Source organism: Macaca thibetana, chromosome 3 (genome assembly GCF_024542745.1).
Source record: "Macaca thibetana thibetana isolate TM-01 chromosome 3, ASM2454274v1, whole genome shotgun sequence".
Lineage (NCBI taxonomy): Eukaryota > Metazoa > Chordata > Mammalia > Primates > Cercopithecidae > Macaca > Macaca thibetana.
Window position 1 is genome coordinate 125,370,566 of NC_065580.1, and position 24,969 is coordinate 125,395,534.

Consider the following 24,969-nt stretch of genomic DNA (forward strand, 5'->3'; position numbering starts at 1 on the left):
CTCCCTCTGCAAGCCTAGCCCCCTTCAGCTAGGGCAGTGACCAGGAGAAGAAGCACAGAAGACACAACCCTGTATCATATTTTGTTTAATTGGTGCCATTGACCAAAGGGGAGGATGAAAGGCACACACATTTTTGTTGTTGTATTTTGAGACAGAGTCTCACTCCATCACCCAGGCTAGAGTGCAATGATGTGATCTCAACTCACTGCAACCTCTGCCCCTTGGTTCAGGCGATTCTCCTGCCTCAGCCTCCCAAGTAGCTGGAATTAGAGGTGTGCGCCACCACACCCAGTTCATTTTTCGTAAGTTTAATAGAGACAGGGTTTCACCATGTTGGCCAGGCTGGTCTCGAACTCCTGACTTCAAGTGATCTGCCTGTCTCGGCCTCCCAAAGTGTTGGGATTATAGGCATAAGCCACTGCGCCTGGCCAAGGCACATGCTTTTGAGAATAAACACTCCTTGTTCACTGCTGGAGGATAGAACTATGCTTGACTACCAGGCAGAGTCCAATCTTCCTGACAAACAGCCACACGTCTGCTCTGTCTTTTCAGTCAAACAATTCTTGCTTAACACTGATCTGTACATCTTGAGGGATGTCAAAATATTACAAGCTAAGTTTTGCACACCTGTGTTCCACACTCACCATTTTTAGTAATAACCATTGAGCAAGTTCATTCTCCCTCCTTCCTTTTTCTGTCACTTAATCTAAAATTATCATTTTTCCAGCTTAATTTCAATAACCATGAATCTGGTATTAGAGGCAGGGAACACCTCTTCAGGATTGTCTTTTCTTTTATCATGTGACTTGCTTACCCAATGTGCAAAAACTATGCTGTAGAAAATGCAGAAAAGGTATCTTGATTATGAATGATGCTCCTGTGTTTACTCAGAGAGAAGATGACCCAGGATTCAGTTAACAAAATCAGCTGATTATATTACTGTATCGTCCTGGAGTCCCAACTCCTTGACTATTACCTCAAGTTATTTGGAATTTCAGAGAGGTGATTTGTGTTCCTGCAACAATGTATCAGGGAAGGGCTGACAGGTTTCCTCTTCCTCCTCTCAGCGAGCCAAGGGAGTTTGTGGAGAACTCTGAGTGCATACAGTGCCACCCAGAATGCCTGCCCCAGGTCATGAACATCACCTGCACAGGACGGGTAAGAGCCCCTTGCTGCTATCCACATCCACTTCATGGAAAGGGCCTTCACAGAAGCCGAACTGTGACGATGGCCCAGGGTATCCAATGTGGGCAGGACAGCCATCAGAGCCACTTCCCAGAGAAGATGACAGGCTCTAACAGTGCTGTCCAGGCAGTGTGTCTGTGACATTAGCACACACCCGCCTGTGATGACCATTCACTCTTTCTGCTGACACCTCCAACCTTATCTAAGCTTATCACATCCTCACATTTAACAGCAGCTGTTTTCACCTGGTTTCCTCCATCCCTGACCTAGTCAGCATTGCTTTATCACTTTCATCAAATGTCCTCAAATTTTTAACATTACTTTATAATTAATTGAAGAAGTTTTAAAGAAATTCCTAGCAAAACTTTTTAAGCTGCACAGTTTTGTATCTATATGTTCAATAACATAGATACAATATTCTTTACAATATTCTTATAAAGAATATGAGTGAGAATTCGCACCCCTCTCACACCAAATGTCCTGATGTTGTTAATTCTCAATGTTATTATATAGGGAGCTCTGTTTGTATGTGAGCTTAAACAGCCAGTTGTAAATCTACTAACTGAAAACATTTTTTAGACATTCTCTAAATTGGGCAGAAGATGACAGGACCGTGTTTTGAGGGATAGGCTGCCAGCATGACTGGTTACAAAGTAAAGCCTTGGTTTATAGGTTTACATGGTGTGGGTTAAATTTCCGTCATTAAAATAATTGGCGATATTGACATAGTCATCTAGATGTGCTGGCTCTGGGCACGTGCAGCCTCTGAGTGGACAAAACCGACATTAGAGAACTTAGCCAAGGGGAAAGCCTTTCCCTGCTGGTTTTATTTCTGCTACTTCTGAAGTGTGGGGCACACAACCTGAGCAATGCTTTTATTTGAGTCCCAATGCTTTTATTTGAGTTTTCCAAGGTTATTCCAAGTTTTGCAAACAGAATCAAAGGTAGCATATGACTCAGTCCTTGATACGCCAACCACTGCACAGAGACTTGCCACCTTCCTGTCACTGGAGAAACACCCGTGTGGGTTTTCTTAAATTTGCCTCCCTCTGAGCTTCCCTTTAGCTTCAAATATAATATGCAAGAAAGACTATCTGACCATAAATATACATATGGGCCAATGAAGATGGTTTTACCAAGGAAAGATGCCCACAATGTGTTAAGCAGAATGCAATAATGTTGAGAATATCATTTCATTAATGCTCGTGTGTATTACATGCATTCAAAAACAGGGAGAATTTCTACTAAGCAACTGACAGTGACCTTATCAAGCAAGTGCAATCACAGAAGAACTGGTTTTCTCCTTTAAAAATTTTTCTATCATTTGGCTTTCCCCACTCACACACACTAAATATGTTAAGTAAAACGTTACTTCCATTTTGAAAGAGAAAAGAAAGAGACATGCATGAACATTTTTCTCCACCTCGGTGCAGGGACCAGACAACTGTATCCAGTGTGCCCACTACATTGACGGCCCCCACTGCGTCAAGACCTGCCCAGCAGGAGTCATGGGAGAAAACAACACCCTGGTCTGGAAGTACGCAGACGCCGGCCACGTGTGCCACCTGTGCCATCCAAACTGCACCTACGGGTGAGTGGAAAGCGCAGGATAACAGAACATTTCCTCTCGCAAATTCAGAGATCGAAAATGTCTCTAAAGTTTTCAGGCAACAAATTGCAGAGGTTTGTATTTGAGTCAGTTACTTAAGGTGCTTTGGCCCCCACAACCATGGCAGGAGCAACATGGTTGTGGGCAGGCCTCGGTGCAGTGGGACTGACTCTGCTGTGCACCGTGTCTCCGGCCAGGCCTGTGTTGTTCTTTGCTGCGCATTGCAACAGGAGGGTAGGGGGACAAAAAGAGCACAGGTCCTGGCAGCTGCCACCTCGGCCTGTCTCCAGGGGCTTTTGCATCTCTCTCCAGATTTCTAAGGTTAGCATAGGGATTAACTGTTTTGCAATGAATAAAAGGTAACATTGCCTGGAATGTTGCTTCAAGACACTTTTTAAAAGCTAGTTGGTTGTTAAGTTGTTGCTACTTGAATTAAAACTACTTTAACTGGACCAGACGCAGTGGCTCACGCCTGTAATCCCAGCACTTTGGGAGGCCAAGGCAGGCAGATCACTTGAGGTCAGGAGCTCGAGACCTGTCTGGCCAACATGGTGAAACCCCATCTCTACTAAGAATACAAAAATTAGACAGGCGTGGTGGCAGTCACCTGTAGTCCCAGCTACTCAGGAGGCTGAAGCAGGAGAATCGCTTGAACCCAGGAGGCAGAGGTTGCAGTGAGCCAAGATCGCACCACTGCACTCCAGCCTGAGCACCAAGCAAAAAAACTACTTTGATTGGAATTAGCAGAAGCACTCTGATTGTGTGTATCTAATTTACTGGAAGAGTAAAGCTGTCATTCAAACTGGGTCGTACTCAACAATCAGAAAGAGAAGTTGAGCTGTCATGTAGTAGTTCACACTTACTTCTGTTTCTCAAAATCCTCAGCCTTGTTTGGAAATGTTACTCATTCTTTCTCTGAATCCATCTGTATGAGTTGTGTGGCCTTGGGCAAGGGTCTTACCTTCTCTGTGCCTCAGTTTCTTTTCTGTAAATTGGGATAATGATGCTGCATAGCTCACAGGATGTTTATGACCATGAGTGAAGATACATCATATACTTAAAATGGTGCCTGGAAAATGGTGAATACTGAGTCAATGATAGCATTGTTGATGGTGGTGATGGTGATGAGGAGGTGGGAGTCACAATGGTGGTGGTGATGGTGTTGATGGTGTTGATGGTGGTGAGGAGGTGGGATTCACAATGGTGGCAGTGTTGATGGTGGTGAGGAGGTGGGAGTCACAATGGTGGTGGTGATGATGGTGTTGATGGTGGTGAGGAGGTGGGAGTCACAATCATGGTGGTGTTGAGGGTGGTGATGGTGGTGAGGAGGTAGGAATCACAATGGTGGTGGTGTTGAGGGTGGTGATGATTATGAGGAGGTGGGAGTCACAATGGTGGTGGTGTTGATGGTGGTGAGGAGGTGGGAGTCACAATGGTGGTGGTGTTGATGGTGGTGAGGAGGTAGGAGTCACAGTGGTGGTGGTGTTGATGGTGTTGATGGTGGTGAGGAGGTGGGAGTCACAATGGTGGTGGTGTTGATGGTGGTGAGGAGGTAGGAGTCACAGTGGTGGTGGTGATGGTGGTGAGGAGGTGGGAGTCACAGTGGTGGTGGTGATGGTGGTGAGGAGGTGGGAGTCACAGTGGTGGTGGTGATGAGGGTGGTGATGGTGGTGAGGAGGTGGGAGTCACAATGGTGGCAGTGTTGATGGTGGTGAGGAGGTGGGAGTCACAGTGGTGGTGGTGATGAGGGTGGTGATGGTGGTGAGGAGGTGGGAGTCACAGTGGTGGCAGTATTGATGGTGGTGAGGAGGTGGGAGTCACAATGGTGGTGGTGATGATGGTGATGATGGTGTTGATGGTGGTGAGGAGGTGGGAGTCACAATGGTGGCGGTGTTGATGGTGGTGATGGTGATGAGGAGGTGGGAGTCACAATGGTGGTGGTGATGATGGTGTTGATGGTGGTGAGGAGGTGGGAGTCACAATGGTGGCGGTGTTGATGGTGGTGATGGTGATGAGGAGGTGGGAGTCACAATGGTGGTGGTGATGATGGTGTTGATGGTGGTGAGGAGGTGGGAGTCACAATGGTGGTGGTGTTGATGGTGGTGATGGTGGTGAGGAGGTGGGAGTCACAATGGTGGTGGTGGTGATGGTGGTGAGGAGGTGAGAGTCACAATGGTGGTGGTGGTGATGGTGGTGATGGTCGTGAGGACATGGGAGCAACAATAGTGGCAGTGATGGTGATTGAGACATGATGACGATTTGTGAACTTTCTAGGAAAACAATCATATAATCTCCAACAGCAGTATCTTAATATCTTTTCCAAAAGTATCAGATCATATTATAAGGGCCAAGTTTCCAGAATAATATCAGACATAATTACAGTGGACATCAGAGCTTGGCATCTAAAGGTGACAGGAATAGCTCTAATGTCTCAGCGTGAAAACAACATTGCTATTAGTCTGAGATACTAATTATCTAGTTAAGGAAGTACTCACCTATACCTAGTTTTTACCTGGTTTTTAAAATCTGGAATTGATTTTGAATTTTATCAAATATTTCCCTGGGAGCAATGTAAGATTTTTCATATTTTCGCCTTCGGGTATACCAACATGCCAGCTCTGTTGGCCACTTTGTGAGCTCGATGAAGCATGGTATAAAAGATGCTTTGCTAGTTTTTCACTTAATCTATTTCTATAAGCAATTTTGGAGCTAAGCCTCTGAAACAGAATTATATTATCTGTATAGAATAAATGTTTTATCTTCCCCCCTTTTCTCTCTTTTGGAATAGATGTGCATCAGTATCTCTGTGTCAGTGAGTGTATGTCATTGGGCTTAGGGGAGGTCCAGAAAGTGATTGGGTGTTGGCATTTTCAATACACTTACTTTGTATAAGAAATAGTTTGCCAAATATAGAAAGAGGGGATTTACTCAAGATTTAAATTAAAAATGTTAGCGATCATTTTTCTAATGTCTTTCTATTTTTTCCCAGGTCATAATAAATCTTCACTGTCTGACTTTAGTCTCCCACTAAAACTGCATTTTCTTTCTACAATTTCAATTTCTCCCTTTGTTTCAAATAAAGTCCTAATGCTATTCATTTGACATATGGAATTTTGTAAGTATTTTCTTTAGTATGTGTGATTACATTCCTGATTCTGAACCTTTTTAGAAGAGTATATAGTTTGATATAATCTTGTTATTGACACCTGTGTCTTCTCCGAAAACCATTAATTATATAGGAATTGCACAATAGAAATGGGTTTAATTTTTTAAATGTAGTGAAATGTTGATGAGAGTAAGGGAAAATTTTTTAAATTTCTTTCACTGAGTTTTTATGATGTGCACAACATTCCTGAATATATTGTCTCTCTCATTTCTCAGACGGGATTTTTGCCTTCTCCATTTCTATTGTTAAAGAAACACTTACAGGGGTTTCTTTAACAGGCGCAGCCACCCAGATGAGGGGGAGGGACCCTGGAGGAAGAGCTCTTTTTTTTTTTTTCTTTTTTTGAGACAGAGTCTCACTCTGTCACCCAGGCTGGAGTGCAGTGCCGTGATCTTGACTCACTGCAACCTCCACCTCCCAGGTTCAAGCAATTCTCCTGCCTCAGCCTCCCGAGTAGCTGGAATTACAGACGCCTACCACCACGCCTGGCTAATTTTTGTATTTTTAGTAGAGACGGGGTTTCGCCATGTTGGCCAGGCTTGTCTTGATCTCCTGACAGGTGATCCACATACCTTGGCCTCCCAAAGTGCTGAGATTACAGGCGTGAGCCACTGCGCCCAGCCAGAGTATCTATTTTTAAATGGAACTGCATTTTCATAGTACAGTGAGGAAAAAGTTGTTTTGAAATCTTTATCCTGATAAACCGAATAATATGAAAATTTGCCTATTTTAATTATATGTAACAAAGTTTAGTTACTGCTATAATTGCAAATATGTATAAATTCCTTACCAAAAAAAATGAATCAAGTGGGGCACAGAGAATAATTTTTCTGACAGAATTAAATAGCATGCTATAGCCTGCTTGACTTCATACCCAATAGTCATTTCTGCAGAGTCACCGAGGACCTCATCAGCGTCAGCAAGAGCCCCTCGCCTTCTGACGCTCTCACATCCTTCTCTCCTGCAGCCCTGTCCTGCCATTGTCCTTGTCCAGCTTCTCTTCAAGGGTCAACTGGTCTACGTTTCCCTATAAGCTTGTTTGTCACAGCTTCTTGTTAGCAATCCCTGTGGTTGCCCAAAAGCACTTTCAGAGGCTACATAAGACTCTGCATGTTGTAGAAAATTTGCAGTTTCAATCGGCCCTCCCTCTGCAGGGTATTCCCATTGTATTGCGTTCAGCAGGCAGGGAGAGACTGCTGTAAGGACAGTTCCTGAGTGACTGCTTTCTGTCTTGGACTATTTGGTGTCCGCAGGAGGTAATGGGGTGAGCAGTAACGAGGCCTCCTGTATATTCCACCCCTATGAAGCCTGCGTGTTTGGTTTATGAACTAAGCTCAAAGGCACCACAGTGGTAAGACTGCACTACATGACACCATGGAAAAGAGGGAGCGCCCAGGCCCCCAAATTAAGAAGAGCAGTGTAGAGACTAGAGACCTGGAGAGCAGAGACGGAAACTGTTAGGACCAGATTATAGTGTTAAACCAGGGCTCCCCAGGCCTCTCACATATTGAAATGTACTTGTCCATCTTTCTCCAAGCCAGGAAATGGGAGTCTCAAAGCCACGTTATTCTGCCTTTTTAAACTATCGTCCTGTAATCAAAATAATGATGGTAGCGTGTCCCACCAGAATGGGAGCCCAGCTGCTCAGGAGTCATGCTGAGGATGGATCCCATCTCTTCTGCCGTTAAGAGTTTCAGCTGGGTCGGGGTGGATGCAGCCACCTCCATGCCTGGCCTTCTGCATCTGTGATCCTCACAGCCTCCTCCGGCCAGTGAGCCTCATGCCTTCACTTGTCTGTTCCCCCCTGCTTTTCCTTTCTGCCACCTCTGCATGTGGGCCGCCAGATTCTCAAGAGTATCCTACTGGTTTCCTTCCTTCCACTCCCTTTGCCAGTGCCCCTCACCCCATCTAGTAGCCTAACCATCACCCCCAGGACTGACCTCTTCCTCCTCACTGCCAGATGGTTGTTCAAAGCACAGAATTTGTCAGAAACCTGCAGTGACACCATGCTGCCAGGCTTCTCCATAATTAGCGTGGCCCCAGTCCATGCTTCTAGCCTTGGTTCCTTCTGCCCCTCTCTTTGAAATTCTAGAGCCAGCTGTAGGACAATTATCTATGTCAAAAGCCAGATGTGAAAACATTTCAATAACAAACTAACTGCTTTGTTCAGTGCTAGAACAACGCCTGCCACAGAGTAGAAACTCAAAAATATTTGCTGAGTGAATGAACAAATGAAGAAATGCATACTAAATAATTAACCACCAATCCAACATTCAGACACATTGTGATTTTAATTATTTAAGAGTAGTTTAGCACATATTGCCTTATAATTTAATTAAAAATCTCCAAGAAATATGCCAAAGAAGTAGAATGAGAAAAATGTATATTTTTCTTTCACTTCCTACAGATGCACTGGGCCAGGTCTTGAAGGCTGTGCAAGGAACGGGTAAGTGTTCACAGCTCTGTATCACATGGACCTCGTCAAGAATGACCACACTGCTGTGGGTGAAGATTATACTTTCCTGCGTTTCTGACTATCCTCTGTCCTGATCAAGTTTCTATGGCTCTGGGCCAGCCTTCCCCCAGCCAGGGTTTCTGCAGAGACTGCCCAGCTGGTTCCACGTGGCTCCGTGTGCCAACTTTGTCCTCAGTGGAGGGAAGGTTGGACGCGCAGTGCTGGAGCTGCTCCCTGCTCCGCCATTGCTTGATGCATGGCCTGCCTCTGACTTCCTCGGTTCCACTGGTTTTGCTGTGTCCTTCTCTGCCTCTAGCTCCTCTTCTTTTCTGTCCACTTACCCCGTTGGTCCCATCACAAGCCTGTGTATGAGTGGCCTTTTTGTTCGATGACACCCTCCAGCGTAGGGGAGTGTTTCTCCTCGCTTTCTTTCCCAGACACACTGCCCAGCAAAGGCAAAAGGGCTTCCTTCAACATCAGCTCTGGCCAGTTTGCCAGAGCAAAGCCCTGAGAAAAGCAAAGTTGAAAAATCTTGTTCAAACTCACTAGGAAAGAGTGGTGTTACCCTCGACGGCGTCTAGCCGGGAATCAGGGAATTACACACCGAGCACCTGTTTGCCATTCTGGATGTTTCCGAACACGAACCAAACTTCCAGGCCACTCTGCCATCTCTGGTAACGTCTACAAAGTCCCCTCCTCACCACTGCCCTTCCTTCATTTTGGCCTGCTCTTCCGCCCCTGAGTGGACAACCGTAGCTCTCCCTCCTGCCATCAGTGCCACATGATCGAGGAAGAAGGCAACTTTGCAGAGACTGGGTCCACTTCCACTCCCGTCTCTTCAGTGAGCTGCTACGACACCCAGCAGAACTTCCCCACTCCATCCTGCAGTCTCAGGGATCTTAATCATGGGGCTTTCCACCACATGTCCACCTTGAAACCAGTCATGGCCATTCCTTCTTACATCTGCTCTTTTCCATCTTTTTCTTCTCCTGTTCACCCACCCTCACTCCTGTGGCTCTCTGTGGACATGCGCTCTATAGCAAATGATTCTTTATATCTTCCGGTAGTCTAGTGAGCTGGCACACGTGGCTTCTGGTTTCCTCTCTCTGGAACTAGACATGGCCTCTGTGGGAGGGAGGATTAAATGCACCTTATAGATTGAGGCTGCATGACGACATCACTCATCACAATGATTCTATGTCTGGATCCTATCCCTTTATAACCCCCTTCAAGCTCGTTCAGAGAGTATTTCACACAATCCATGTGCTCATCTTGCAAGTCAAGGACCCAGAGGAGTCTCAGCATTGTCAAAAAGTCCCTTCACACAGCCTGACCGGAGGCAGTGCCTGCTCCATGTGTATGGACTACGGCACTTCAATTGCATGGAAATACTCTTGGAATGAACAAAATACCAATCCATGAAAAAGCATTATTGAAGTCTAAGTTATTTTTTGAATTATATTTTGTTAATCAACAAATTGAAAAACACTCATCATATTGAGAGGTCCAGATAAAGCCTCAATTTTAAAAAATGAGGAAAATTGGGCCTGGTAGGAGACGGGGGGGGAGCTTGAGAAAGTTGGAAACATTGCCCTAGAAGCCTGTTTTTTCTCCTCTTAGAAGCTACACAATATCTCACTTTCCGAGATCATTCTACAAGATAGATGTCAGTGCGCCGAAACATTCAGGGGCGTGTTGAGTGCCAAGGCCGTGGAATCTGTCAGCAATCTCATCCTTCCTTGTTCCTTCACCTCATTCCAGGCCTAAGATCCCATCCATCGCCACTGGGATGGTGGGGGCCCTCCTCTTGCTGCTGGTGGTGGCCCTGGGGATCGGCCTCTTCATGCGAAGGCGCCACATCGTTCGGAAGCGCACACTGCGGAGGCTGCTGCAGGAGAGGGAGGTGAGGACCAGGACTGGGTGTGCTCAGGAGCCCTCGCACCCCAATGGGAACAAGGGCCAGCCCCGAGAACGGACCATTAGCAGTTGTGTATGTTAGACACATAATTGTATTATGATGCAGAAAGAATCTCTGAACGTGCAGTTATACCCAGTTAGTGACATATTGGTACATCCATCCGAGGAAACGGCAATGTTTCTAGACTGCACCCTTCAATGCCCACAAAGCTGTGTGGCATCTGCTTAGGACCTGGTGCCTGTGTGTGCGTAGGAGGGAGGCCGGGAAGTCTAGCTGCTGATCCTCTGCTGGCATTGTGGCAGAGGCAAGAGATTCCTGCTTTGGAAAACACCATTGTCTACACAGTGGCTTTGTCCATGATGGACTCTGCCTCAGCCCAGTCCTGTGCTGGAAGCCATGATCTCTGGAAAGAGCAACCCCCTGGCTCATAAGCATGAGGGCATGTGATATGCCCCGACAGACACCAAAATGACTGCCACACACAACTTCCCTCCTGGAGTTTTTCAATCCAGCTAGTAGGCGTGGAAACAGAAATAGAAATTGTGTTTGTTGAAAGGTAGCTGTTCATTTGAAGAACACCTGTATCAGAGCCTGTGTTTCTACCAACTTCTGTCAAGCTCTGTAGAGAAGGCGTACATTTATCCTTCCAAATGAGCTGGCAAGTGCCGTGTCCTGGCACCCAAGCACATGCCGTGGCTGCTGGTCCCCCTGCTGGGCCACGTCTGGCACTGCTTCCCAGCGTGGTGAGCACTGAGGGGACCCTTGTCTCTGTGTTCTTGTTCCCCCCAGCTTGTGGAGCCTCTTACGCCCAGTGGAGAAGCTCCCAACCAAGCTCTCTTGAGGATCTTGAAGGAAACTGAATTCAAGAAGATCAAAGTGCTGGGCTCCGGTGCGTTCGGAACTGTGTATAAGGTAAGGTCTCTGGGTTGGACCACAGGGCCCCTCATGATCTGGTGGGGAGCCCAGAGTCCTCGAAAGCTGTATATTTCCATCATCTACTTTACTCTTTGTTTCACTGAATGTTTGGGAAACTCCAGTGTTTTTCCCAAGTTATTGAGAGGAAATCTTTTTCCGAGATTCTCTTTTTCCGAGAACCACAATGACCAGTGGTCCTGTGAGACCACTTCACAGACCAAAGGCATTTTTCTGAAAGACGCCATTGACCTTGCCGTGGGGCGCAGCACAGGGCGGGAGGAGGGCCACCTCTCACCACAAGGCATCAGAATGCAGCCCAGCTGAAATGGGCTCATCTTCATTTGCTTCTTCTAGATCCTCTTTGCATGAAATCTGATTTCAGTTAGGCCTAGATGCAACATCATTAAATTCTGGATGAAATGATCTGCACGGACTTTATAACAGGCTTTATAAGCTTGAGATTCTTTTATCTAAATAATCGGTGTGATTCGTGGAGCCTAACAGCTGCAGGGCTGTGGGAGCATCATGGCGCCCAGCAATATCAGCCTTGGATGCAGCTCCACAGCCCCAGTGTCCCTCACCTTTGGGGTGCATTGCTGGTAAAATCCACCCAGCTCACTGGGCAGCTTGTGGCACCATCTCACAATTGCCAGTTAACATCTTCCCCCTCTCTCTGTCATAGGGACTCTGGATCCCAGAAGGTGAGAAAGTTAAAATTCCCGTCGCTATCAAGGAATTAAGAGAAGCAACATCTCCGAAAGCCAACAAGGAAATCCTCGATGTGAGTTTCTGCTTTGCTGTGCAGGGGTCCATGACTCTGGACCTCAGGGCCCACCTTTTCTCATGTCTGGCAGTTGCTCTGCTGTAGACCCTGCTCATCTCCACATCCTAAATGTTCACTTTCCACGTCTTTCCCTTTCTAGCCATAGTGGGTATAACTCCCTCCCCTTAGAGACAACACTAGCCTCTCCCATGCTGGTATCCACCCCAAAAGGCTGGAAACGGGCAATCACTGGCATCTGCCCAGCACTAGTTTCTTGACATGCATGATGAGTGAGTGCTGTTGGTGAGCCTGGAGCATGGATGTTGTTTGTGGTATTTTTTGGATGAAGAAATGGAGGCATAAAAAAATTGACCCTTATATGGCTGGGATAGGGTTTAAACCTCTTGTTATTTCTGACTCTGAAACTTGCATTCAATTCACTACACCAAGTTATCTCATCTTTGAAATGGCTTTTTTAAAGGTGCCTAGAATATGATGGCGTGCAGTCTATAAACTGTTGCCCACCTGCTGTACTTTCTCTCAAAATAATACACATTTTTCTCCAGTGTCTGCTGATTGTTACTTTGTGGAATAAGTTCTTGGAAAATTCCACAAGATTATTGTTATATTCTTACTACCAATTCTATTGAACTTTCTCCACCTTCTCTGGGCCTTTCCCCAGCCAGTGGTGGGAAGACATTGGCTGGGGTCTGACAGAGCCTCTTCTACACTGGCCTGGGTTTGCTGTGAGTTCATCATGGAAACCTTTACTCTTGTCCCAACACAGAGCAAGTGAAAGAGGAGGTCAAGGGGCTCAGGCAGCGGACTAGGGAAGCAGAATCAAGGAAAAGGAAAAATGGCTGTCCTTATTACCTCAAAACCCTAGAGAATGTAGTTGATCTTACAGCCAAGAAGGACAAAAGCCAGAGAGTGATATCCCCTGCCTCATGTCTAACACACAGAATACATAGCAAGCTAAGAGAACATGGGCCTTCATAAAATTGTCTTAGGACACTATTTTTTAATTGGAGGAAATCTACAGTTTAATTCTCTTTCAGCAGCTTTTCTTCCTTTTAATTACAGTAGGGGAAATGCCATGTTGATATACTTCTAAATGAAAGATGATGAATTGATACAGTACAATAAAAAATCTGTAAAAATTGATGATATACTTATCAAGAAAAATTAGCTTTCATTTTAATGGTTTACAAATTGAGTCAAGTCCTAGTAACAAAATGTTAGGTCTATTAATATAACCACAAAAATACAGGAAGGCGGGCAATCCATGAAGCCTTCACTTACAATCTAGCCCCTCACCTGTGCTGTGTAGGAAGATCTTTGTGCAGAATTTGCTTCCTTAATTCATTTTTTATTCATTCAACAGATCCTAATAAATTATATAAAATCATGTTGAAATGTGAATTTCAGTGGTATTTATAATGCAGTATGAGGAGGGTTTGAATGTATTCTAAGACAATAGCTGTGCTTTGGGAAGGAAGCAGTGTTCACTGAAAAGTGCCTCCCAGGACCTTTTAATTGGAGGAAATATGCTTCTGTGGAGTTGGAAATGGAGTAGAAGATAGATAAGGTCAAGGCTTAAAAGTTAAGTGCACCCAACATCTGAAGTGTCCATGGGCCTGGCGTGGTGGCTTTCACCTGTAATCCCAGCACTTTGGGAGGCTGAGGCAGGAGGATCCCTTGAGCTTAGGAGTTTGAGACCAGCCTGGGCAACATACTGAGACCCAGTCTCTACAAAAAAATAAAAAATTAGCTGGGTATGGTGGCTCATGCCTGTAGTCCCAGCTACTCAGGAGATGGGAAGATGGCTTGAGCCCAGGAGATCTAGGCTGCAGTGAGCTAAAATCTTGCCACTGCACTCCAGCCTGGGTGACAAAGCAAGACCCTGCTCAAAAAAATAATTAGATACAGATATTAATATAGATACCTATATATATCTGAATATAGATATGTGTATATATACTCTGTATATAGATATGTAGATATATAAATATATCATATATAATATCATATGATATATATTTAGAGAGATATGTATCTCTCTAAATATATTAAATAAATAAAAGAAAGGCTCAGTTTGGCCTCCTGCTCATCCTGTCTCATCGCCTCTTCCCCTCCATCATCTTATTTCCTTGCCCCATGTTTCTTCACTGCGGCCATGTCCCCCCTCCTCTCCAATGGTGGATGTCATGTCTGCTGCAGTCAGAGGGCGACAAGCCTGGAGTGTTCCCTGAATCCTGTGCTTTGTCCTGCAGCTCAGGCTGCCCGGGCCTCGCCAGCAATCCTGGCAGGCAGGGCACCGTGCTGGGATGGAGAGGGGGAAGCTGGAGGAGGCACTTTCTGGTAAAGAAAGCAAAAACCAGCAGTGCCCAAGCCAATTTCAACAGGGTGTTAAATACACCTTAATCGTGTGGCAGGACACCTCACGGGGCCACGTGCGCTCTTAGAAAGACTCGCATGCATGCGAGCACAGCAGCAATGACTGCATACTCACGTTCCCCTGCAGACACCAGGCCCCGCGGCTGGCACACACACTGCAGCCCAGTTCCATGTTGCTAGCAGTGACTTAGTGAATGAGTAAAGTTCTTAAAATGCAGGGGACACCTGCCCTTCATTCGTAAGGCTGGACATACACCTCTCCTTAAGGAGTTCAAAAGCTAGTAGAACCCCAGTTCTTATGGTAGAGCCGTTCACAGATGAGGGAGACAAGCCAGAAGGAAGGAACCAAAAGTCATGTCAGCAGTTAGGACAAAATAACAGGCTTTCAAGGTCACAAAGCCTCAGGGACACTCCTGCGGTGGGACTGGGCCAGGAGCCATGGGGGCTCCAAATGTGCACTCTGCCTGCCAGCCTGCGGGCGCTGGGGCTCCGCGGAGATTGTTGTGGAATACCAAGCATGCTTGCTGTAGGTCACGGTGCACATTTACCACTTCCAAGACAAACAACCGAGAACAAAGCTCGCTTTAGCTTCTGCGTACACCGAACGGGACACACGACTGAACAGCGTTCCCATTGTGCCTGCTGGGTGGGGAGGAAGTGATGGCCCAGTGGGTCTATCAGATGTTAGTAGGATGGGGCCTGGCGGGGCTCCAAGCTCTGTGTGGCCGACACCCACGCCCCCCGCTCTGCTCCCCATTCCCAGCCTCAGGTCAGCCCTGCGAGGCCCTGCAGCAGATGGGCTGCTCAAACTGCTCTGGTGTGCAGATTTTTCTTCCCTCTCAAATGAATACAATATGTTTTCAAATCTCAACCAGATCTTGAGAAAATAGGAAGAGCCAGAGGGTTTCTTTGGTGTTATGGTTGTACAGCTTCCCAGACTCGGGGGAGAGATGTGATTTGTGCTTTCTGGCAATCCCATGGCCTATTAATTTTTCCATAGGCTTTCCAGTTTAAATTTAGAGTAGGCAATGGAAAGGGAATGCAAAACAGATTTCTAGGTGTGCTGTGTGTGTGTGTCTCACGTCTAAAGTCCGTTAACTGGAGCACCCAACAGGCCCCACAGGCTGCCTTCACACACAGGACCTGGGGCGCCTCCAAACCATTGGGGTGAGCAGCGGGCCATGGAGGGAGCCAGGGTCAGGAGACCTGGCTGTGGGCCCAGACCCGACCCTGTGCAGGGTGGCCTCAGGTGGGCCGTTCACCTCGTCAGCCTCAGCTTACCCTCTGACTATAGTGACCTCAGACAAAATACACTTCCTGGCCCTGTCCTGTTCTGACATTTTATAAACAAGCACTTCTCCGAGTTGAAAGGATATTTTCAATATCTACTGAGTCCACAGATATTAAACATCTCTCTTCTTTAAAATTGTGACATTATGTTTAGAATATAAAAGGAAAATAACACACACTGTCCTTGAAAATAGAGAGCCTAAACACTCTGCAGAAAATATTTAAAGTTGTTTGTCTTGCCTGGACTTTGATTTGCTTTGAGTCTTTGACCTTGCATGACTTCAGTACAGTTCAACCCTGACAGTTTTGAAGTAGGTATGTGCCTAGATCTGCCCTAGTCCCTGCTGGAATGTCGAAGAAGCAAAGGTCAGGCCCTCAGAGCACTTGCCACACACTTGCCAACAGATACGGGGTAGAGACTTGAGGCAATATAAGAGCAAGTGTGTGCCAGGCGGCCCAACACTGCAGAGCGCCAGCTAGACCCTAGGCGTGTGTTAGGAGCTGACCAAGCCGTTCTTTCCTCAAAGAGCTTGGTGGGAAGGGCACTTTTAAAATCACACAAACATTTAAGGACAGATTATGATGAGTGCCCCAAAGCAGTGGCTCTTCAGCTTCATCAAGCTTCAGAATCCAGAGGGTTTGTTCATAGGGAAGGCTGGGCCTGTCTCCTGCATTTCACCCTCTTGGCCTGGGGCGGGGCCCAAGAATGTGTGGCTCTAAAAGGTTCACAGGCAATGCCTAGGCTGCTTTCTGAAGGAAAAACTGTAAGATACCAGGAGAGTTTCATTTAGATTGAAGAGTCAAGGAAGGCTCCTCTGAGAAAGAGTCTGCTAAGGAAGGAGGAGGTGGAAGGTTCTGGGACAGAGGTCCTCCCGTGGGTAAGGGCGGAGGGAAGCTGTCCTGGGGAGAAAGTGGGCAGGAGGACCAGAGGCTGGAGAGGGAGGAGAGCAGGCAGTCTTGGGGCTTCCAAAGAACAGGGAAGGCCAGGGCAGGGTTTAGGGCAAGGAAAGTGTGTGAGCATATTTGTATTTTAATAAATATTTACAGTTTGCCCTCCATGTCTGCAGTTTCATGTCCATGGATTCAATCAACTACGATCAAAAACATTGGGAAAAAAATTGCATCAGTACTGAACATATACGGACTTTTTTTCTTGTCATTATTCCTTAAACAATACAGCATAACAGTTATTCACATAGTATTTGCATTGTATCAGGTACTATAGGTAATCAGGAGATGCTGTAAAGTAGATGGGAGGATGTCTGTAGGTTACACGCAAATGCTGTGCCATTTTATGTCAGGGGCTCGAGCATCCTCGCATTTTGATATCTGAGGGAGGTCCTGGAACCAATTCCCCAGACACTGAGGGTTGACTGTCTGTATCCCCTCGCCCCACCTTGCCTTTGTCTCCTGTCTCCTATCTCCACCCTACCTCCCACCAGCCTGTTGCACCTGACCTGCCCAGGCACCCTGGAGCAGCACCCTATCTCAGACCCTGGCCCGGTGTGTTCACTTCTGCGGAGAAACTAACTTGCCCAAGTCCACACTCAAACACAGGCATTGCTGAGATGTGAAAAGCAGCTCTGGATGCATTCTGCTTCAGTCCGTGTGTTCTTTTCCACATCTGAATAAAAGGTCACCACCATTTGTATTTTAAAGGGAAAGAGAATTTATGGGTGGAAACTGGAGATTCCCTCATTCTCAGACAGAAAAGAGGGCCCCATTGTGTGCATGACTGCAAATAAATTTAGCTTCCTCAGCCCAAGAATAGCAGAAGGGTTAAAATAAAGTCTGTATTTATGGCTCTGTCAAAGGAAGGCCCCTGCCTTGGCAGCCAGCCGGAATTAGCGGGCAGCAGATGCCTGACTCAGTGCATCATGGATTTCCCATAGGAAGTCTGGGGGCGCAGCACAGGGAGACCACTTCTCTTTAGAAATGGGTCCCGGGCAGCCAGGCAGCCTTTAGTCACTATAGATTGAATGCTCTGTCCATTTCAAAGCCTGGGACTGGTCCATTGAAAGAGCTTGTCCAGCTACTCTTTGCAGAGGTGCTGCGGGCAGGGTCCCCAGACCAAATGCCCACCCATTTCCCAGAGCACAGTCAGGGTCAAACCTGGCCTGTGGGGAAGGGAGGCCTTTCTCCTTGCTGGCTCAGTGCTCCCTGGATGCCTTCTCCATCGCCTCTCCTCTGCAGCACCCACAGCCAGTGTCCCTGATGTGCAGGGTCAGTCATTACCCAGGGTGTTCTGGACCCCACACACAGAGTCCCACAGGCCCTCATGGTATTTTAAACCACAGCATCCTTAACCTTGAGGCAGAGGTCTTCATAACAAAGACAGTATCAGTTCCCAAACTCAGAGATCAGGTGACTCCGGTTCCTCCTTTATCCAATGTGCTCCTGATGGCCACTGTTGCCTGGGCCTCTCTGTCATGGGGAATCCCCGGATGCACCCAGGAGGGGCACCCTCCCACTGCATCTGTCACTTCACAGCCCTGCATAAACGTCCTTGCGCTAGGTCTTTTGCAGGCACAGCTTTTCCTCCATGAGTACATATTTCAAAACTCAAGATCGTATTCATGCGTTTTCACCTGGAAGGGGTCCATGTGCCCCTCCTTCTGGCGGCCATGGGAAGCCCCACTGACACGCCTCTCCCTCCCTCCAGGAAGCCTACGTGATGGCCAGCGTGGACAACCCCCATGTGTGCCGCCTGCTGGGCATCTGCCTCACCTCCACCGTGCAGCTCATTACGCAGCTCATGCCCTTCGGCTGCCTCCTGGACTACGTCCGGGAACACAAGGACAATATCGGCTCCCAGTACCTGCTCAACTGGTGTGTGCAGATTGCAAAGGTAATCGGGGAGGGGAGATAAGGAGCCGGGATCCTCACATGTGGTGCACGCTCCTGGGATAGCGAGAGTTTGCCATGGGATGTGTGTGTGCGTGCATGCAGCACACACACATTCCTTTATTTCGGATCCAATCAAGTTGATCTTCTTGTGCACGAATCAGTGCCTGTCCCCTCTGCATGTGGAAACTCTCATCAATCAGCTACCTTTGAAGAATTTTCTCTTTATTGAGTGCTCAGTCTGGTCTGATGTCTGTGTTCTTATTTCTCTGGAATTCTTTGTGAATACTGTGGTGATTTGTAGTGGAGAAGGAGTATTGCTTCCCCCAGTCAGGACTTGATAACAAGGTAAGCAAGCTAGGCCGAGGCCAGGAGGACCCAGGTGATGGTGGTGGAATGGAGCAGGTGCCTCGCAGGAGTCCCAGTGAGCAGGTGCAAGGAGCCGACAGAGGGCGCAGCTGCTGCTGCTATGTGGCTGGGGCCTTGGCTAAGTGTCCCCCTTTCCACAGGCTCCAGAGCCAGGGCGGGGCTGAGAGAGCAGAGTGGTCAGGTAGCCCTGCCTGGGTGCCGGAGGCAGGCACAGAGCAATGAGCCAGGTATTTCACAGCTCGTGTGGACCCAGAAAGACTTCTGCTTTTGCCCCAAACCCCTCCCATCTCCATCCCAGTCTTGTATCAGTTATTTGCACTCAACTTGCTAAGTCCTGTTTTTTTTCTGACAGTGGGTATATATTTCACCCCGTTGACTTTAAAGAATTTGCAGGCAGGCCCCGTCTCTGAGAATCCGCTGTTGCCCCTCCTCTCCCTCCGACAGCAGGGCAGGGAGTTCAGGGATGTGCCAGGGACCAGAGGGAGGGAGCAGACACCCACCCGGCCTGGGCAGGTCCTCCTTATTGCTTGCATTCCCCTGGTTAGCTGTGGCAGTCAGTCCTGCCAAGTCACTCGTGAGGTGTTTGCCCAGCTCCAGGCAGATATAAAAGGTGACCTACAAGAAGACAAACAAAAATATCTGGAGTGCTCTTATGCCAGCAGCTGCCCTTGACACCACCAGGCAGGCTCTTGCTGGGAGCCATGGTGCTTGGGTCCACTCCCTCCCATCACAGAGCTCCTGGGCCGCATTGTAGAAGCAGGGACCACCTCCCAGGATAACCAGACAGCAGCACACCCTGAACAGCCCCTTTTACTCCAACACCATCAGGCATTGATTTCTCAGCTGCAGCCACAGGCGGCCCCCAGCAGCCCAGGAAGTGGGGAACACTCACACTTCTCTGACCACAAAAATCACTGAATGTTTTTGCCATTCTCATGGTCATAACTTCGGCCACACAGTAGAACACTCCCATGACCGTTGTTAGACAGTGGTCCTGGGAGAGGATCTTGTGTGCCTCTTTTTATTGGGAGATGCTTGTTATTTCTGTGTGTGGCTGCATTTGTTTCCCAAGACTGCCACAACAAATCATCACCAACTTGGTAGCTCAACATTGCACAGATTTATTCCCTTCTGGCTCTGGAGGCCAGGCATCTAAAGGCCATGCTCCTGCAAGCATTCTGGGAAGGATCCTTCCTGCCTCTCTGGCTTCTGGTGGCCCCAGCATCCCTGGGCTGGGGCTGCACCTCCCCACGTCAACCTCCATCTTCATATGGCCTCTTCCTGTGTCTCTGTAACCACAGGCCCCTCTCCTTTCTCTTAATAAAGATACCAATCATTGAGCTCGAAAATTGCTAAGAGAGTCTATTGTGAATCTTCTTAGCACAAAAAAAAGATAGATATGTGAAGTGATAGATATATTAGTTTGATTTGATCTGATCACTCTACTATGTGTATAGATGTCAAAACAAACATCGCACTCCATAAATGTATATATTAAAAAAGATCCCAGTCATTGCATTTAGGACCCACCCTAAATCCATGATGATTTCATTTCAAGATTTTTAGATTTGCAAAACCCCATTTCCAAATAAGGTCACATTCTACAGTTCTGGGTAGACGTGAAATGTGGGGACACTGTGCAACCCACTGTCTTGGGGAGCGGGTGGTCAGCCTGGGGCAGGTGTTACTGTGTGTGGAGCTAGGTCCACTCATGCCCTGACCTGGAACCCAGACCTGCTTCCCCAGCTCTCCTCCTGGTTATCTGAAGCAGGGAATGGAGAGCACTGCCCACCTTGCCCAGCAGTCTCTATCACCTGGTTTTACTTTCCTCTTAGCACATATTGCCCCAGAAGATCTGGTTGGTTTATGGCTTACTTGAGTTTGTGCCTACCTGTCCCAACCAGGAGGTGAGCCCTGGCTATCCCCCGAACCCAGCCCTGCATGTGGGAGCTGCCCCTCCCCCGCTTATCAGAGGGGGCCAACAGTCCGCAGCTGTTCTTAATCGTCTCCCAGTAACCCCCAGCTCCACAAAGGTGACTCCTCACGTGGTGGAGAGGTGGCCAGGCCATCCATGTGTAATGCGTATGTGACCGTTTTCCTTAAGGGGCACGTAGTCTTGGCAGGTTTCGCCCAATACAGGATGGCTCAGGATTCCAGTGGACTGTGGATTCAGATCTGGATTCTGGCACATTTGCTGTGTGAGCGTGGGCACGTTGCTGGCCTCTCTGCGCCTGGTCTCCCGGCTGTGGAGTGTGTTCTGCACCTTGTCTTTCTGGGAAGTAGGGAGGGCAGTGAGCCCCTTCACATCGCCCACCATGGGCCCAGCACACGCCTGATCCCCACTGAGTGTTCCTTTCCTCCTTTGATCCCCTTTGGCTGACCTAGGGTGGAGCAGCCACTAAAATATACCCAGAAACATCTTCCTAATCTACATCTGCGCCAACCCTCATTCCCTAGCTCAGCATGACCGTCAGGCGCCCACCATTGCTCCTGAGCTCCGCTGCTCATGAGCTGTTCTCTGGCCCTCCTTCTCACGCTCACACTCCAGTCGGCCTGGCCTAGGTAAGTGGAGGTTTATTTGACCCCAAAAATTAGCCTTCTACAAACGAATATAATAGTGCCATTACAGAGAACTCACTTAGTGCGGGTCCCATTTAAGCAGAAGTTACTGAAAGCCTGAGTTTAAGTTTCCAGGGCCTGAAAGTTTTCCACGATAGTTCTCTACATAATGTTACCTACAATTTCAACCTGTTATTTAAAGCCATTCTTGTGTTTGTTGTACTTTGATTAGCTTTATTTTGATTTGAAGTCCTTTTACATTATGGGCAGTTAACGCTTTGGCTCTGTTAGATTTGCTTTTTAGTTCACAAAGGAAATCTCATTCCTCTGTATTTGAATAGCTGCAATGATGGAACAGCTGTCCCCGGAGGGAAATGAAAACAATGATTCCCCAAATTGTAAAGACAGAAATTTGCTCTTGGGTTACTTACAATGTATCTGAGTATTAAAAATTTTTCTTTTTAAACGTTTGAAGTAAAACTACCCAGAAACACTTAGTGGCTGACTAGAAACTAAACTCCTGGCATCCTCAAAGTGGGATTATTGGCTTATAAAGGTCCTGTATTGATTGACAAAGGCACAAACTATCTTGGGAAGTTTTCTTCTAAATATTGATGGCAGAGCTGGCCACCATTATGCAGGTTTCATTGTCCTGACTAAACTGCTAAAGAGATTACATAAAATGATATCAACTAGACAAAAGAAAGAATAAAAAAAAAAACAGAGGTGTCCTGGGAGGAATCCGGATGAGACCAGAAGACCATGAGAGAGACATCCCTTGCCCTCTACAGGGAAAATGGGTTTTGTTCTCCACATGCAAAACCATCTCAGGAGCTTGTGAAGACACCACCTGCTTACCAGCCAGAAAGAGCAGGTGCCTCCTAAATTCCCCACGCAGGAGATCACGGTGGCTTTCACACACTAGGAGTAAGTTAGACTTAAGAAAACCTGTCTACTCTTCCTGGGATTTACAAGCCAGCTAGTAAATGCCAGACTAAATCACACAGCACAATCATCCAAAGATCCCGTCATCCGTGCCGTTTGGAAAGTCCCGCTCCTGCGCCGCCCTCTCCCCGTGGAGCCCCCCATGCCCAGGACTGCAGAGTCCTGCCATTCAGACTGCAACTCATCTCACATTCTTCCAAACTATTTGGACAACAGAGCTTTCTCATCACCTAATGCAGATTACAGTCTCACAGAATTGAGTGTTCAGGCAGACCATGATGTGGTTCTGTAGTACAGCAAACAATATCAGTTTACAGTGCTGAGGCCAGACCTGGTGAACTATGCACGGTAGCGGCAGGGCAAGGCTCTCAGAATGAAACTGGCTTACGAGTGGCACTCTCTGACCACAACTCTGTAAGCACCAAACTATACTTAGTTCCACCTATGAGGTAAAATTTAATGCAGATAAACATCAAAGAAAACTTCAAAGCCTCCTTTTTTCAAGTACGTGGGCTATTTAATTTGGTCCAAGTTCATTTTAAAAAGCCCTAGGTGCTTTCACGGCTCCCCTACTGACAAGAGGCCCCAGTGCCCGTGAGCTGCTAATGGGAGGGAGAGGAAGCAGAGCTGAGTGGGCCTGGCTATCCCGTCCACACAGGGAGACAGGGAAGGAGACTCCACGCTGGTGGCGCCAGCACGTTCCAGGCCACTGGGGCCTATTCCTAGGCACCAGGTCACGAAAACCACGCTGACAGATCGTGTGTGTGTGTGTGTGTCATAGTGCACAAGCAGGACTGTGAGAGAGTGAACGTGACACTGGGTGGAGCGCTGAGGAAGGGCCACAGTGCGTTGGTGGAGATAGGCTGTCATGGAGAAGAGACCCTGGCTTGTTCTACGTAGCTTCCAATGCAGCTTCAAGGCAGGTCCCAGAGGGCTCCAGCCTTCATCGTCCAGGTCTACTCCCTCCCCTCACGGCTTTCCCATCCTCAGATGAGGATTTGGCAGAGCCTACCCCTGCTGACTAACTGCGGCCCTAGGGTGGTGACTCAGCCCTGCACCGCCTGCTCCCATCTGCACTGGACCAGAGAGGATGACTTACCCAGCACGTTCACATCACACAGCTTTGTGGGTTCCTAGGTCCAAGGACCAGAGATTTCAGTTATGTGAGTTATTTTTTTTTATTTGTTCTTGCATGTTCCACAAAGGGTTGTAGCTAAACTTAACCTAATGATCACGTTAGTATGTCACTAAGAAGTCAAAGCTCACAGTGCTGTTGAAGCACATTCATCATCTTTAGACATTTTGACTATTTATTTCTTAAGCACCTGCTAGTGTTAAGCATCACATGAAATATATATAGAAGTAAGACAAAATTTCTTATCTCCCCAAGTTTGCCAACAAATACAGAGCAGGAAGGGAAGCAGATCAGAGCAGGAGACGCAGCTGTCGTGAGGCCACGGTGCAAGGTGCAGGGAGGGTGAGCTCCGAAGCCAAATGGACTGGGTCTGTCAGCCAAGCCCCCTGCTCTGGAAAGACAGCAGTGAACAAGCCAGATGGCCCCTCACCCTCCAGAGCCCTGAGTTCTGCAGACCAAACAGCGTGACAGGTCCTCTCCCTGTCCTGGAGGCCTCTGTAGGTGAGAGTTGGCTGTGAACAGGGCATGAAGGCACTCGAGAGTGGGGAAGTGACTTTGACTGGGAGATGCTGAGGACACGGAGGAAGCCACAAAGTAAGGGACACTGGGGAGGGAGGGGTGGACCCCTCAAGGCCAAGCACATGGAGCCTCATCACAAAGGCAAGATGGTGGCCAAATTCAAGGTCGCTGCAAAAGGGATGGAGAAGAGAAGATAGATTTGGCATTTAGAGGAATGGTGACAATCACGAGCACCTCCACGGGACTCCACATGGGTGCTATCTAAGCAAGTGCTGTCTCTGCATAAACTCATTCCACCCTCTGATTAACCCATTCTACATATGGGAAAACAAAGGCATGCGGCGTTCATGTCACTTGCCAAGATCTCAGGATTTGATCCAAGTGGCCCAGTTCCATGGTGCAGCCTCTCAGCCTGCACGGATGCCCCAGCTCAGAGCACGACTCTCAGGACAGGGGTCCCAGCAGCACCCCCTCCCTGAACAGCAAGGGTGCCCGTGCTGCTCCACTTCTGTCTGGGAATAGGACATTCTGACACTTGCCTGCCTCTTCCGAGGTCCAGCACTTACTCTGTGCCCACGTGGGAAGGTGACAAGATGGCCCAAGGAGCAGACTCTTCCATTTTTGGGGAGCTCAAGGCCACAGATGCTCTGAAATCTGGAGTCCAGAGGCAGGAGCGGAGGCTTCTCCTGGTGGCCACTCTGCTTAAACACGTCATCAGATCTGTAGCTTCGGAGTCCCCCGAACCCCATCCCTCACCTCTACCAGCTGCGGGTGGGTCTCTGGGGTGGGGCTGCCCTCCCCACCTGCACCCCAAGGACTGAAAGGTTGAGGGGAGAACACCATCATTTATACAGGGGGATCCTCGAAGATGAGGCCTGAGAAAGCCCTGCGGGGCCTCTC

At 47.8% G+C, this 24,969-nt stretch overlaps 2 protein-coding genes across 4 annotated transcripts in view; one reads left to right on the plus strand and one right to left on the minus strand.

Annotated features, from left to right (window-relative positions):
* The window catches only part of SEC61G (SEC61 translocon subunit gamma), a 679,333-nt gene that overhangs the window by 417,617 nt on the left and 236,747 nt on the right, over positions 1 to 24,969 (minus strand). The gene's annotated exons all lie outside the window — the stretch shown is intronic.
* EGFR (epidermal growth factor receptor) overlaps positions 1 to 24,969 on the plus strand; it is a 193,324-nt gene that overhangs the window by 145,920 nt on the left and 22,435 nt on the right. For 2 of the 3 annotated variants that reach the window (XM_050783477.1, XM_050783478.1), the window contains 7 exons: positions 1,068 to 1,158; positions 2,619 to 2,776; positions 8,368 to 8,406; positions 10,177 to 10,318; positions 11,123 to 11,245; positions 11,931 to 12,029; positions 18,361 to 18,546. In XM_050783477.1, coding sequence (XP_050639434.1) covers positions 1,068 to 1,158; positions 2,619 to 2,776; positions 8,368 to 8,406; positions 10,177 to 10,318; positions 11,123 to 11,245; positions 11,931 to 12,029; positions 18,361 to 18,546 — 838 coding nt within the window. Of the gene's footprint in view, positions 1 to 1,067; positions 1,159 to 2,618; positions 2,777 to 5,783; positions 5,898 to 8,367; positions 8,407 to 10,176; positions 10,319 to 11,122; positions 11,246 to 11,930; positions 12,030 to 18,360; positions 18,547 to 24,969 lie in introns of those variants that run through there. The other variant, XM_050783479.1, reaches the window with a different exon arrangement.